Below are 16433 nucleotides of genomic sequence, written 5' to 3'. Positions count from 1 at the left end.
CTAGCTCACTCGCAGGGTTTTTGGCAGGATTCAGTTCCCTGCAGACTTCTGGCTGGGGGCCTCCCTCCCTCAGCTCCTTGCCAATGCAGGCCTCTGGGAGGGAATCTCATACCATAGAGCTTGCTTCATCCAAGCAAGCAATGGGGAGTGGAAGAGAGAGTGCCAACAGGAGGGAGAGTTTCATAACCTAATCATGGAAGTGGCATCCTATTACTTTCGTTTGCAATCTATTTATTAGAAGACAAGTCACTAGGTCCATTCCACATGCCAGGGGAGAAGATTGCATAAGGGCATGAGTCACTGGAGCCAAGTCAGAAGCTGCAACCCCCACAGTCCCAGCTGAGTAATCTCCATGGATTGTGTCTCCTGCTCAGGCTCCTGCTTCATCCACGTTACTGGAAAAACTTTCACCCTCCAGACCGGCTGTTTTTGCCTCCATGGATTTCCAATTCTCTCCTTCCAAAGCTTTATTCATTTCTTAAATAGCAATTTAGCTATCCTTTTGTCTCACTTTAATAGTAGAGGCTAATATCTACTAAGTACAAACAATGTGCTAGGAACTACACTAAGCACTTTATATCTTTTAACTCATTTAACTGTGATGAACAATATGAGGTATATACTCAGGTCCATCCCATTTTCAGAATAGAAAGCTGGAAGATAGTGAGGAGAGAAATTTGTCTATAATAATATAAAAAATAAAAATAAATGTATCTCAGAGTCATTCTCTGAAAGTCTGTGAAGGTGTTTTGCTAAATGAAGACTTTTTCTCTCTAAAAGAAATTCTGGCATCAGCTTCTAAGTAATGCATACTGTACAGATAGAACAGAATGAAGAAACAAGAATTCAAAAAATGAGAGGGGGCTTAGGAACTTCTGGTACAACTTTAAACATTTCAACATCTGAATCACAGTGGTGCCAGAATGAGAAGAAGAGGAAGTGATTGAAAACTTATTTGAAAAAATAATGAAGGAAAACTTCCCCAAATTGGTGAAGAAAGTAGACATGCAAGTCCAGGAAGCTCAGAGAATCCCAAAGAACAGGACCCAAGGAGGAACACACCAAGACACATTATGATTAAATTACCCAAGATTAAGGATAAGGGGAGAATCTTAAAAACAGCAAGAGAAAAGGAGATAGTTACCTACAAAGGAGTTTCCATAAAACAATCAGCTGATTTCTCAGAAGAAACCTTACAGGCAAGAAGGGGCTGTAAGGAAATATTCAAAGCCACAAAAGGCAAGGACCTACATCCAAGATTACTCTATCCAGCAAAGCTATCATTTAGAATGGAAGGGCGGATAAAGTGCTTCCTAGATAAGGTCAAGTTAAAGGTGTTCATCATCACCCAGCCCTTACTATATGAAATGTTCAAGGGATTTATCTAAGAAAAAGATGACCAAAACTATGAACAGTAAAATGACAACAAACTCCCAACTGTCAACAACTGAACCTAAAAAAAAAAAAGAAAGAAAGAAAACAAAACCAAAAACAAACTAAGCAAACAACAAGAACAGGAACAGAATCACAGAAATGGGGATCACATGGAGAGTTATCAGTGGGGAGTGGAAATGGGGGGAAAGGTACAGGGAATAAGAAGCATAAATGGTATGTACAAAATAGGGGGAGGTTAAGAATGGTATAGGAAATGGAGAAGCCAGTGAACTGATAGGTATGACCCATGGACATGAACTAAGGGGCGGGGGAATGCTGGAGGAGTGTGCAGGGCAGAGGGGGTAAAGGGGAGAAGAAAATGTGACAACTGTAATTGCATAATCAATAAAATATACTTAAAAATTCTGGCATCAGCTTCTGAATAATGCATACTGTAAAATAATGCGTATTTCTGTCATCATTAAGTGTATAGCAAGGTAAGGTGTTCCTTTTACTTAGCTCCTTTATTTTCTCAAATGACCAGTTCTTAGGGCTCTGACTGTAGGTTTCTATAAATCCCATCAGAGGGGGATACTAGTCTCTTTCCTGAATGATTTTCGTCCCCATATCACTTTATGCAGGAGATGACATGTGCACTTTGGAAAAGGGCTGATGTTTTCTCAAATCTCCTTACGATTTTAAGGCATCAGTGTTAAAATTCATAAATGATTGGCTTAGTTTTCATTTCTGGCCAGAGCTCTGGGCAGCGATTTTCAACATTTCTCATCTGATGGCACATAGAAACTAATTACTAAATTCCTGTATCACACAAAAATATATATTATTTTTTCTGATCTCAGAAAAATTGTACCAGAAAATAGGTACAATTTTGGTTCCTTCACACTGGACAGCTATCATTGTCATTTTTTTTATTTGACAGTCTAAGGTAAAAGAGGTCAGTGCCCCTGACTGAATCATCAGATACTGCACATTTGAAAAATTCTTGCTGCACACTGGTTGATGATCCTTGGCTTAGGGTGTGGAGGGTTCCTGGCAGCACGGTAAATGCCGTGTGTTCTGAATGCTCTGGGCCTTGGGGACTGGTCTGCTGTCCCCTGCCCACCTTCTGCCTTTCATGTCCTCTCACAGCGGGTGACGGGCTGGAGCAGTCAGTGAGAAGGCACCTGGGAGTGGTGCTTGAGGCCTGGCCTGTGCCCTGTGATTGGACCTTCTCCACGGCCCTGTGGGGCCTGGATGTCCAAGGCCTGCCCAGAAAGCAGCCCCAGCTGACCTCTTCCCGCTGTGAATAGCCTCTTATACCCACTGTCGTGCCTGCTGTGCACCTGTACACCCTAACCCGTGAGACAGGGGGGTTTTCCTCAACCTTACCCTCTGTTCTTAGAGGCCATAGAATCTTATGTATGTTATTCATTTACTTATTTGAACTTCAGACTTTTATTGTTTGGGGCATGGAATGTTCTCTTCTTTTACAAAGGCTCCTATTTTTGATATTGTGAACGTGTATGCTGGTATTGGGAAATTCCACAGAACTCTGGATCCTTTTAAAGACACCACCATTTTTTTGTAGAAATTAGGTTACCACATAATTAGATCTGCCTGTTTTCAGAACCCCTGTAATTGTGAGTCCTAGGGACAGTGGCCACTTTTTCTTTTGTGGATTAAACTTTGAAATTTTATTTTACTAACATCAGCCCAGAAAATCACTTCCCAGGCTTAGAGAACTCTTGGCAGTAGACTTAAATAAGAATTATATATCTATAAGTCATATGAATATGTTATATGGGTAGCCAATACTAATACAATTTGCTAGCTCTATCTTGGGCACTAAATGGAAGTAAGGGAACGTGCATATTGATAATTTTCTTGACTTTAGAATTTTTAATAAATAGGAACAAGACCTCTCATATTTTCTTTCTTGCTTTTTTCTTATAATTTTAAGATTAAAACTTAAATTGATTTGATATTAAAAGTGTTAACAACACTCTGAAATGAAAGACTTGTTATTCCAAACTGTTAAAAAAAATCAGTCATCTTCTTGTAAACTGAGGTGTTATACTTTTATATAATAACAACTAGGTATGTATAACTTAATAACTCTCAAACGGATTTTAAAGAGAAATAGCATGATATAATGTTGAATTTGGAGAAAGAGCCCTGGCCAGTGGCTTGGTTAGTTGGAGCATTGTCTCGTACACCGAAAGGTTGTGGGTTCAATTCCTGCTCATGGTACATATGGTATGAGAGGCAACTAATTGATGTTTCTCTCTCACTGATATTTTTCTCACTCTCCCTCCCTCTCACTCTCTAAAAAATCAGTAAATATATCCTCAGAAGAGGATTTAAAAGAAAAAGAATTTGAAGAAAGAATTGAGTTCCTGGCCTTTGCATTACTAGTTCTCATTGTCACTGGCTTCCACTGGGTCAAGACAATACTTTAATAGCTGGCACATGGTTAAGTTTCTGTTTATTTATTTTTTAAAAAAATCACGCAGTGATGAGAACTAAGGGTGTTTGTGATAGTGCTTGTACAATTGTCGGTCAAATTTAGGGTGCCGTTGGTATATACTTTTGATTCGGGGGCATTTGGAAACCTTCTAACTTGGATCTACTCCCTGTGAAGAAATGCTTAAGCCGTAGGGATTTCAACAGAGGTCCTGCAACTCTGGGGTCTGTAGAAGATGGGGGTCGGGGCTGGGAAACATACGGACTGCCCTGGAAAATGTGCTGCTCTCAAAGGATCCCCAGGCAGTGGCTCATTTATGTGACCTTCTGAAGTTTCCAGCCTTAACTTTTTTACCTTACTGCTTGCATTCATTCATTCATTCATCCATTTATTTATTTGCCTTGAGAGGATTGCAATCATTCATAGAAAAAAAAAGATAACTTTTAAAGGCAAGGAATAATGTCCATTTACTCACTAGAGCTCTGAATTTAGGGACCAGTAAAAGAGACTGGTAAAAATCCTCTGAATGAGTGTGTTGTTGTTGCTTGGTGGGGGTGTCTGTGAACCTCACAGCACCCCAGTGTTCCACTAGAGTTTAAGAAATGTTGTTCAAAACAAACAAGTCACCTTAAGAGGAGTAAGTAGTCTGTACTAGTAGTCATGACGGAGAATCAGTTGGTGTATTGTCAGACCTTGTAACCCCCAGCGTCCAGAAGGTGGTCTCTTCAGCAAGATTGTATTAATATAGCATTACTGAAGTCACAGGCTGTTATAGGCATGACCTTAAGAAAGTAGAAAGATGAGTGTAGAAATAAATGTCTTTAATTAAACCAATGATGGTAATATTTGAAAGTAGGGTGAAGTGTAAATGTCATAAGATATTTGTAATGATGTTTCATATGCTATTCCAACTACTATTTAGTGTCCAACATGTTCCAAAAGAGCAGTCATACTAGATGGAAAGTGTATTTTGAATTGGTTAAGAAAATGTAATTTAGAGTTTAGTCCATCTTCAAATGTTGAATAAAAATTAGTTTTAATGTTTTATTTATTGGATATATAGATTTAAAAATTGAACATCAAGTAAAAAAGAAAGAAAAAGTAAAAAGAAAAGAATTGCTGCTTTAGAACCACAGTTATTTAAAATTTATTACTCTAAAATCTTTAGCACCCCTTGTGAGTTAAAAACTATCTTAATGTTCGATTCATGTTTCTTGTATGAACTCAGCTGAGAATAGCCTCCCAATCTTACTCATGCTAAAGAGAACGCCGATGATAACCATCACTAGACATTTATAGTCTTTGGCATGTCCCTTCCTTGTATTAAATCCATGAACTTTACATTTTCCCAAGACTTTCTTATTATATGTAAATGGTAATTTATTTTGAATGAAACAATATATTTTAATTTCATATTTTAACTCCCCTGTGGTAGTTGGCCAGTTTATGCCTCTCTTCTACTTACCTTGCATCGAACACAATGAGAGTCCCACTCTGCGCTCCAGAATCTCACCGTCAGTTTCGGTGTCACCTGCTCCCTCTCAGGAGTTGTGTGACTTGGCCACCTTACTTAGGCTCTTGGCGCATCAGTTGTCCTCTTGTTAAAAATGGGAGGATTCTTGGGAGGGAAAAAGGGGCCAATGTATGTGAAGGGCTGAACTCAGTTCCTGGCACACAGTGAGCACTTAATGAGTAGTTGCTATTATTATAACCACCCAAAGAAAAAGAACTCATTCACCACTGGTTTGCACAGAAGAGCATTCAGAATTTCACACGGACGCACAGAGTTGTAAGAAAATGAGCAAGCTTCAATTTCACAAACCAATACAGCAATTTTGAGCGTGTGTAATCCCATTGGTAAGTAGGGGAGGTCACCTCATCCCAGGATCATACGTACTGAGCAGACCCAGAGCCCAGTCTATTTTCTTACTTTTTGAGGTAATTTTCTAAATGCAACTCACATTACTATATCATTTTAATGAATTCTGCCATTTCTCTTGCTTCTTGAGCACAATCCTATGAAGTCAGAAAGTGCTAGCAAGTGGTGTTCTGAAAATGAATGGTTACTCATCATTAGTTTTCATTGATTTGCTGCTTTATTCATTCTTGCATCAAACATTTTCAGTACATGCTGTGGGGTTTGGCCTCTGATGTGGCTGCACTGGAGTCGGGGGAGGACGGAGGGCTGTCAAAGCGATGGTCTTAATAAAGACACCCAGAGCTCTCACAGTGGTTCTGGCAGAAACGCTCCTACTGAAATCCCTGGTGTGTCCCTAGAAATGGCCGCAGACACTCCCGTGGACCTGTGTGACACAACAACAAAGTACTGCACTCAATCTGGTGAATGTGTGGTTTTCCGCTAGCTCACCAATGTGCAGACAGTCCATGGATGTTTACTGTGAAGTTCTGAACCATTACTCTATTATTTTGTCTCTCTTTGTAGGTATACGACGGTTCAAGCTCCGCAGCTGCCCACCTTGCCCGAGCATGTGGAAGACAGCAGCTGACTAACCCCATCACCTCTTCAGGGAACAGCCTCTTTGTGAGATTTCAGTCTGGCCCTTCTAGACAGAGCAGGGGCTTCCGAGCTCATTTCCAGCAAAGTAGGTACCGGGTGGGCCTCTCGGAGGCGCAGGCCATCTGTCCTTAAGTGTCTCTCCTGGTACGACACTGAAGGGAAACCTAGCCTTAGAAACCGGTCCCCGCTTCCTACTTACTACACAACAACTTAGATATTAGAACCAAGGAAGTATGATTTGCAATTATTCCAATGATTGATCCTTTCATTTTACCATTGTCTAACTTGAGTCTAACTTCCTTCCAATGTTTGTAGCTCTCAAACAATTTTTCAGAATAATACTTAAAAGTAGTTTTAATACTAGAGATATGACTTTTTAAAAAATGTCTATCCAAATTTGTTTATCCATATGTAAATTACCTAGCATTTAACCAAGGTTATATGCCAGAAGGAAATATGCCTGTATAAGTTACAAGACTTGCTCATAATGTATTGTAAAGCCAGATTCTAACCCTCGAGGCAGGGGTTGCCCACAATTCTGAATCCTACCATTGTCTGCCTGTCAAGGTTGTTTTCTGTTGTTTTCCTTCTCAAATCACCACTTTCCAGGTCTTATAACGAGACCTTTATACCTATTGCCTTTTATCTGGTAATTCTTGGACATGAACCTCTTATCCCACTGTCTGAGACAGACGCAGATCAGGAAGGGTTGTTGGTCAGTGTCAACAGGCCTCTGATTTTTATTCAGATGTCCTTGTCCTTTCAGATAAGTGTAGTCTGCTTAACCATTTATCTGTTTCAGTGCCCTTGCTTGCATTCTATTGGAAAAGAGCCCCGGCTAGGGATAGTTTCTGGACTGAGGTCTCCCAAAGACACACTGCACACTTTGGAGCCAGACAGACTGCATGAATTAATCACTCTGTGTGCTTTTAAAGAAGGAAAAGTTGCTGAACACATTTTTCTCATTTCATTAATTGCTTATGCTTTACTTTAGAGTTAAAAACAGTCCCTAGTACTCACCCTTTCTCCATCTTCCTTTAAAGTCCACCCACTCAAAAGCCTCGTTCCGACTGTGCCTTTGAAAGTGGCACTGTCCATCCTGGCACCGCACTGCCTGGGGAATGGAGCCTGAGCTCCCCCACGTGTCACCCAAGGGCCCGGGTACCTGCTCTGACCTTTTATTCAGTGTTACCTCCAACACCCCGCCCCCCGCCCAAGTGCCACATGCTCCAGCCAAGCCTGGGCACCCGCAGTCCTTACCGCCCTCTGATTTTTGCTCAGGCTGCCCTCCCAGGACTACCTCCTTCACCCCCAGTTCCCCCTTCGATACTGTCTGCTCCGTGAGCCTCCCCCTACACTCTGACTGGTAGCAGGCTCACCCCTCTCGTACTCCCATAGAGTTGCGTGCTTCTCTGAAAATCTCTTGGTAAAGTCTTGTTCAATTGCATATTGATTTTTCTAGAAAAAGTGGTTCATAAACAGATTATTTCTATACATATAATTTATGAGAAGGCAGAGTAAGTGAATCCATGTTAGAGTTTTGTCGCAGTGATTCAGTCAATTCATAGCCATTTATTCCATTGTTCTATGTCACTCTCCACTTCCTGTAATTGAAGAATATTGTTATAAATGTACAGTGTGTTCCCATTTTCTCATGTTTTATGGGCAGCTTCCATGGCAGATTACTTCCTTGACCTGAATTTAGGAAATAAGAAAAAAACAATTATGTTTTCATTCATCAAGTGACTGTTGTGCATTGTACGCGGACATCAAAAGCATATCTAACACGTGTGTGTTTCTGTGTTCCTCAGTCTGCGGAGGCCACATCCTCACCAGCACACTGGGCACCATATCCTCCCCGTTGTTCCCTGCCAAATACCCAGACAATCAGAACTGCAGCTGGACAATTCAGGCTCAGCCTCCATGTAAGTAACAAAAACAAAGAAGAAAAGGAGTCCAGGATGGCGGTGCCTGTGGGAAAATCTGTCTGTGACTAATGCTCTTATCTCCTCCAAGGGAACAATTGATGGCCTTCCTCTTTTTTATTTATTTATTTTTTTTGGAAGAGTCAGTTCCTGCTATGCTCAAGAACAAGCATTTCCTAATTGGATAGGGGGGTTATTTTGCCTTGTATTCTTAATGTAAAATTTGTTTTAAGTTTCAAGGCCTAACAAAGGGGAAAAAACAAACAAACCCTGTAACCTTGCTATGTTAACGAGCATGCGAGATTGAAGGTAAGCAAAAATAATTGATAACCAAATAGTTTTTGACACATGTGCACAAAAAGAGTTGCTAAATGAATAAATAAATAAGAACCATAGACTAGAAAATTAATGCCATGACTTTGGGAAGCAATGCCATAAGTGTATGGGTCTTTAATCAGCGTGGAAGTTAATTATAAAACTTGATCTCTCCTGTGGTGCATGTATTAAAAAAAATCTCGGCACGGACCTGGAAGAAACATTTAATGAGCACTTACATTATGTTGTGTTTGAAATCCTAGAATCTTATTTTCTGGCCTAGTAATAATTTGGTGGTGAGGATTGCTGTTCATATTTTACAGACAACAAACCTAAGGAGACCCCTAAGGACTCAAGCAAAGTGACTGCAAAGAGGGTGGCCCCGGGGCTGTTATGAATCGTGTTGCAGATGAGCCCTGCCTTTCCTTCAGGTTTTCAGGAAAAATTCATGATTTCAGATATAATGTGAGAAAGGCACTAAGCTCTCGATTCCAATCTACAATTAATGACTTATGTGATAATAGGGAAGTCACTTAAGCTAATGAGGCCCCATTAGCTAATGTAAAAAATGACCAGTTTGGCTTAAATATTCTGCAACATGGTCCCTAGGGTTGTTAAGAGTTAACAAATGGGTATGTGTACTGACACGCACATAATTTGGAGGTTGGTGATATAGTCCTTGGCCAATTGCAGCCTGGAGCATGGATCCCCGAGGTGAGTTGCAGCCCTCTAGAAGCTGAGCCTTAGGTACCGAGGCCCCAACACCACCCCTAGAACCAGCTATTCTGCACCTAGGGATAATTTACAATGAGCTGTAAAGCATTTTGATGAAAGACCTCATTGGTTCAAAGGCAGCAACAAGGACAAACTCTGTTCTGAAGACTAGGGACCCTGAATGAACAACAAAAGGAAAACATACTCTGGCACTTGCTGTTAAGCAAATAATTCAAGGCTTTCTCTCTATTTATTTATTTAACTATTTTATTATTTTTTTTGTAATTTTTATTGCCATTTATTTCCCCTGTACCCTCCTCCCCCCACCCCCGGCCTTCCCAGTCACCTCACTGTTGTCAACGCTTTCTTCATAAATGACTCTGAAACCTGAGGGCCCCGGGCTTAAAGGAAAACCAACAGTGCTCAGTAAGATATGTGTGGTAGGGAGAAAAGGGTGTCTTATTTACAAGCACACATAAAAAACCCATGATTTAAGAAACTATTCTATTGAGAAAAATACTTAGGAGAAGAACATAGTTATAGCTGATACAAACATGTGTATAGACTATTTATTCCAACAAGCTGTTCCCCATAGTCCATGGAATAAACCTACCGGGGAGTCCTCACCTTTACTGGCATTTCAGATTCTGTAGGCATTTTCAAGCACGCGGCCTCTGTTACTCTTCAGAGGAAACCTTCCAGCAGGACAGGTGTCGCTTTCCTCTGCATCCCCTCAGCCCCCGTGCGAATCCTCCCATTTGTTGCTTCTCTGCTGGAGAACCCACGTATGAAATGATCAGAGGCAAAATTCCTCTCCCTCTATGTTTCGTTGGCCAGTGCTTTATTGAACAAACTTCTCTTTTTCCTTACAGTCAATCACATCACCCTCTCCTTCACCCACTTTGGACTTGAAAGAACCACAACATGTACTAAGGACTTTTTACAAATTTTGGATGGCAATTATGATGACGCGCCCCCCCGAGGTACTATGGCTGGTGCTCTCTTGTCTCCATCTGTGGCCTCGTCTGGGTTTTATTTATATTCTTGCATATATGTGTGCTGTCATTCAAGGTTAGAATGTGTCCAATAAAAAAGAAGAGCAGTGTAAACCAAGTAAAGATAATTAGAGGGTAAGAAACCAGGATTCAATGTGGGGTTTAAAAAACTCAGCTTGTTTATATGCAAGGATGTGACCAGTTTATGTCTTTTTTTAATTAAAAATTTTAATATTTATATAGTAGTAAAATGCAATCTACCCCAGCATTAAAAAGCATTTTGTGAGAAAATTTTTATTAATATTTGACCACAGTTCTTTTATTCAAATGAGATTTTTTTCTGGTTTTGTCCTCAGTGGGAACAAAATAAAAAATCAGAAATAAGTAAATAATCTGGAAATTGGTTTGTAAGCTATCCCAGTAAAACCAAACATGGCTGTATCTAGTTTCCGAAATGTCCTCAAGTAAAATGATCTCAGGTTATTTCTATTTTCTCTCTGAGTGACTCATATTTGAGCATCTCATGCTGCACTGGAAGATGGGCCAGGCTCCCTCCAAGAACGGCCTTTGTTCGGCTCATTGTTTATTCTCAGGGCCCAGAACAGAGCCTGAGACAAGAGTGGGCAATCAGCGCATGCTCTCTGCTCTGCATACGCTGCTGATTGTACTGCTTTTTACCTATGAGCATTTGACCAGTCATGAGGGTATAGGGTTCAACAAACACATGCAGAACTCACCTTGTGCTGAATACTACTCTAAGAACTAAGTAGATAGTAACTCAATCAATCCTCATATGCTTATGATATAGTTTTCATTATTTATCACTATTCTCTTTCCTCAAATGGGGTGTGGAGGCTCAGATAACTTAAATAACCTGCCCATGTCACATAGCTAGAAGATGGCAGAGCCAGGCATTCAAGCTAGGTATTCTGGTTCTAGCATCCACACTTTTCACAGCTATCATACTTTGCTTTTAAGTATTACTGCATGTATTTGTGCAGATTCCTCTTGTGCTCGGGATGCGAGGATTAGTTACACTTGGAGGCAGGCCGTCTGCACTCTTTTTACCTTCCTCTAATGTCCTTTGTCATGAGATGTTTATAAATCACCGCTCCTGTGCTTGTATTTATGTGTATTTTTTAATTCTCAGGATTGTCTCAAACACTGACTCTGATTTAAATGGTTCTCCTGGTAGTGATTTTAGGAAGTCCTCGTCGCTGGAAACAATGGCCCATGCCATGTCCTCATCCATTCTCCGTGTGGTTATTTTCATTATGTAGGCCGCTACTGTGGCAGCTCCATGCCCCACCCCATCACTTCCTTCAGCAATGCTCTGACCCTGAGGTTCGTCTCTGATTCTACTGTGAACTCGGATGGTTTCCATGCTACATATGCCGCGTCGTCGTCAGGTGAGTCCAATTAACAAAGGGCGCTCCTCGGTTAAGAGGAATGGGCTCCAGTTCCTGGGTTTGTTATTTGGGACTCTTACCTTTAGAGTTTGGAAGCTAGATTCCTGAGATCACCTCTGTGCCTAATCTTACATCCTTCCAAAGTAGGTTAACATACTTATGAATTCTAGCAGTAGTGAACTCTATCCCAAAGCTTCTGTACACATTTACCCACTGATAGACACTCAGGGTGTTTCCATTCCTTAGCTATTGTGACTAAGGCTGCTAACAGTGAACTCTGGAAGTGAGAAGAATTGACGGGAATGATCTTGGATGGCTTGCTTGTCAGAGTATTGTTCTCCTCCATGACAAGTGGGTTAAGGCAGCCTCTAATTGACAGTGTCCACTAGCATCTCTTATGAATGAGCAACCGCTGTCCTCCTGTCTCCCTGGCTTTGCAACTGGACTCGGGCAGGGTCTGTGTGTGGTCACTGAAGTCTTGATGGATGGTGGCACATGGGAATGAGGGGAAAGGGGAGCCTCCTGATACTGGGTCTCTCAGACTGTGCTGTTTGTCAGCTGCCTGCCTCCTTGTTATTAATGTTTAGAAGGCTGAGAACAGCTAGGAGATCTGTGTGTGTTTCAGTCTCCTGAGAGGAAAGGGCTGGAAACTGCCCTCCCTCTAGGCCAGAGGTGAAAATCATCTTGGTCAGAAATACTGAGTCATTGTAGGATTAAAACAAGTCTTTTGTTACATAAAGTTATAGTGCACAGGGAGAACAGCCTTTTAGAAAAGCAACCGCAGAGAGTTCTTTTGATCTACCGTACCCTGCTGCTTTTAGTTTTCAGAATCTTTTCCTTATTTTATATGACATGCATTTTTAAAAATGTGAAATGGATGCTGTTAACATCTCTAGTACTCTTTCTTCTTTATCTTGTGGTGTCTCGTATTTGGTCTTTGTTCCAGCGCTCACTTTAATCTTTTTTCTTCCAGCATGTGGTGGAGACTTCCACATGGTTGAAGGCATCTTCGACAGCCCTGGCTACCCGGAAGTTTATCCCTCTAATGTGGAATGTGTCTGGAACATCATCAGTTCCCCGGGCAACCAGCTGCAGCTGTCTTTTATGTAAATCGTTTTTTATGGTGTATTGTTTCAGTGACTCTGCAGGAAGGAAGCACTGTTACTAATAGGATGGACAACTAATAGCATGTGTCCAAGCAACTATTAGAAAATACATTCAGAACTTTAGGAAGTCTGTTTTCAAATTTCCTCTGTTTTAGTCATAGTTTGGGTTATAAATAGTATTAAAATTCTCCTGAGAATGGTTCTAGGGTCCTGCCTAATAGTACCAGAAGTACATGTCTGAGCATTAATTTGTGCAGTGTTCATTTTCAGAGAACAATAATATTGTGTTTTTTAAAAAATTACAAACATTTAGATTATTCCCCCAAATCACTAACATTCTTTCTTCCAGCAGAAATCCTATCTCAGTTAAGCTTCTTACTCATTTACCTACTCCCCCACCCTTACACCCCTCCAATCCACTTCTCCTTCTGCTCCACCAAAGAATAATTTTGTAAGTTTTTTGGAACTTTTGGAACTTTTGGAACTTAGTGGTGTAGTTGTAAAATCACCCTTATGTTCCTCAGTGAACTGTAAGACTTTACGAGTGTGGACTATGGATATGGAATTAACCATAGGATCCCACCATGATCTGAATGGTCTTAAATTAAATTAAGCAACAATAATGTTTTGCCCAGAAGCAGACAGTGAAAAGCAAGTGCTGAGTGAAATGGAACCTTTCAGTCATCGGTGTGGAGGTGCCTGTGACCTGCCACTCTGGCAGTGAATTCTTAACGAATACTGAATGATAAGACTTTGGTAGTTAAGTTCATATTTTAAATTTAAAGTTATTTATTATACTGTATCACATATTGCTGGGCCTTGGTTGGGGTTGCTAACTCTGTTTTGGAAGAGAATATAATAAGCTAGTGTTGAGGGGAGAAGATTGTTTTGAAAACACTTGGACTATTTATTCAAAAAAGTCTTGCTCCTTCTCCTAGACATGCAGTTCTGTGCATAGAGGATGAATTTAAAAAATGGATTTAAAATTGGACCATGTTCAGAGATCTCCAGTTACTTGCTTTTAGTCCATCAATCAGACAGTGCCTCCTCAGGGTACAAGTGGCGTTGTGTTAAAGCAGAGCTCTCTGAGTGCCTGAAGGCAATGAAAGTTTAAGTTGCCACATAGGAAAGAGAGGTTTTTGTTTGCTTTGTCTTTACTAAAAGCACAAAGTTCTGTGTGGGAAGATATATATATATATATAATTTTACCTAATATGTATATATATATATGTCCCTTTATTAAATGTTTATTACGCCCCTACTATGTGCTAGGCATATAGTGGCAGATGTTAGACATTTGACAGTTGCCAGGAACTGGGCCAGGCACTGTAAATGTTTAAGACCAATAAGATTCTGTTTCTTGATGTTACTAATAAAGTAATGTCAAGAGACTATTTATTTAAAACATAAAAAGATTCACTTCATCTATAGTACATAGATAGATACATACAGGGCCACTCTTGAGATTAAAGATGTCAGATTTAAAAGGTATAGCATAAGGCTGTTTCATATCGGATGTTCAGTGTATGCTTAACTCTCTCCCTTTGCCATTTCTAAAGTATCTTGAGGGGTCGTTCAGTTAAACTCAATTGGACAACAATGGGCTCCCCTGGAAGGTGGGAGATAAACACGGAAAGCAAGTTTCATCCATTTTACTACTCTCTAAGGGACTAAAATCCTAATTTTTGTGTAGACAAATCTTAATGACTCAGCCTTTTCCTTTCTTATCCATAAAAAGTTAATTTTATTATTGCTTGTTACTTGCTTGAGTTTTATTTTTAAAATAAATGTTGTAGAATGCAAGATGCTCCTCTCTATGTGGATGATAATGAGAAAGGCTTTATGGCAAGGTCTGCAAGTTATTTCTGCAAACTATATCCAGATGAGTGCTTGGAGCCTTTCCTCTGGGGTGTGAGAGAAGCATATGGAATATGTCAAGTTCTAAACCACGGGGTTTGGGTTGCGGACACTGTGGTGAAATTGAGTAGGGAGAAGAATTGAAGAAATTATGGTTGAATCTGCAACAAAAAAGATGGGGGGGGTGAAATATAAATTAAAAAGGAGTTTTTTGTAAAGGAGTTAACAAAAATATATCTTATGCTTGCAGAGTGCTTTTTGAGAGTGATTGATCTTGGTTCAACATCAAAATGAGATAATGAGAAACAGAGATGTACTATTTTTATTCACATCATATTTCTACTAACAGATCCTAGCCAAAGTGTTTGGAGAAAAGGGAGATTTGCTTCTAAAATGTGCTGGTCTAAGTTTAACTTGATTCTTCTGAGTATCATCTTACCATCCCTTCTAATAAAATGTCTTTTCTGCAATTTAGCACTGGATCATAGCAGTCTGGTACTAAAACAGAAAAGGCCTGCATTTAGTTATCTTCTGGACCCGAGCACCAACCTTGAATGTGCATGCTGACCGCCTGAGGTCTTGCTAAAATCACAGCCTGATTCAGTGGCTGGAGGACCGTGATTCTTCATTTCACACACACTCTCTGCTGATGCTGAGGCTGTGGGACCATGTGCTACACTTTGAGTAGGAAGGTTTAGAAGCAATTTCGTGTAAATCATGTGCCGAGGAAAATGATCTCCTTTTCTCTCTCTCGCTTTTCTTTTTCCTGAGAAGCAAAAGAAAACAATTTTAGCATATTTTCTAGTGTTGATACCATTATGGGTAACAAAACTGAGCACCAAACTTCCCAAACCACTCCTGGCCTATTGTTTTCTCTTCCTTTCACTGTACTCAACATATGAGTCTTCCCTAACCTTCCGCTCTCATCCCTTATCTCTCCAACCTTTGATTTCTTAGCCTCCAGTCTAGCCGTGCTTTCAACTATTACTATATACACACAAGTGATTTCCAAGTTTAGTCCCAGAGTCTCTTCTGAAGTCCAATACCAGCATATTGGCTCTAGTAGATAGCTCCACTTGGGTGATATACCATCCTTTTAGATTCAGTATAGCAAAGAAACAACAAAAAAAGGATATTTTTCTGCTGCTGGTTCTCATTACTATTACATGTCACTGCAAGATAATATTCTCAAGTAGAGCTCCAATCATCTAATTTTATCACCCAGAATTCCTCAAAACTTTTTAATGTGGTGAAAAAACAATAGAAAAATCAGCATTTTACCCAATTTTATGTGTATAATTTAGTGGCATTCATTATATCTATCCACAATTTTCTACAACCTGCACTGCTCCCATTTCCGGTACTTTTTCATCATATTCTACAGAAACTCCGTACGCACTGAGGAGTAATAGCTCTCCCTCTCCTCTGCCCCCAGCCCCTGGCACCTCTATTCTATTCTCTGTCTTTATGAATTCCCCCTTCCAGATTTCTCATACAAGTAGAATCATATAATATGTGTCCTTTTGTGTATAGCTTACTTTAGTCAGCATAATGTTTTCAATGCTCACCTATGTAGTAGCATATATCAGAATGCATTCTTTGTTAAGGCTGAATAGTATTCTAGAGTATTTGTGTACATATATAAATGTGGTATTATATATGTAGTTGTATATGTATTTTCATATATTGTTTATTTATTAGAGAAGTACATATATACTTTATATCTATATTCTATATAATGGTATGCAGGTTTATT

General features: G+C 40.0%; 1 protein-coding gene across 1 annotated transcript in view; it reads left to right on the top strand.

Moving 5' to 3' along the window:
* Positions 1–16433, top strand: part of CUBN (cubilin) — a 254992-nt gene that overhangs the window by 132759 nt on the left and 105800 nt on the right. The window contains exons 32-36 of the mRNA XM_037060773.1: positions 6282–6441; positions 8168–8281; positions 10183–10293; positions 11586–11714; positions 12688–12820. Of these exons, the coding sequence (XP_036916668.1) occupies positions 6282–6441; positions 8168–8281; positions 10183–10293; positions 11586–11714; positions 12688–12820 (647 nt within the window). The remainder of the gene's footprint in view (positions 1–6281; positions 6442–8167; positions 8282–10182; positions 10294–11585; positions 11715–12687; positions 12821–16433) is intronic.

This window comes from Sturnira hondurensis, unplaced genomic scaffold, assembly GCF_014824575.4.
Source record: "Sturnira hondurensis isolate 20B ecotype Veracruz unplaced genomic scaffold, ASM1482457v3 Scaffold0012488, whole genome shotgun sequence".
Taxonomy (NCBI): domain Eukaryota; kingdom Metazoa; phylum Chordata; class Mammalia; order Chiroptera; family Phyllostomidae; genus Sturnira; species Sturnira hondurensis.
Note: the sequence above shows the minus strand (reverse complement) of the source record. Positions and strands in the feature narration are given on the sequence as shown.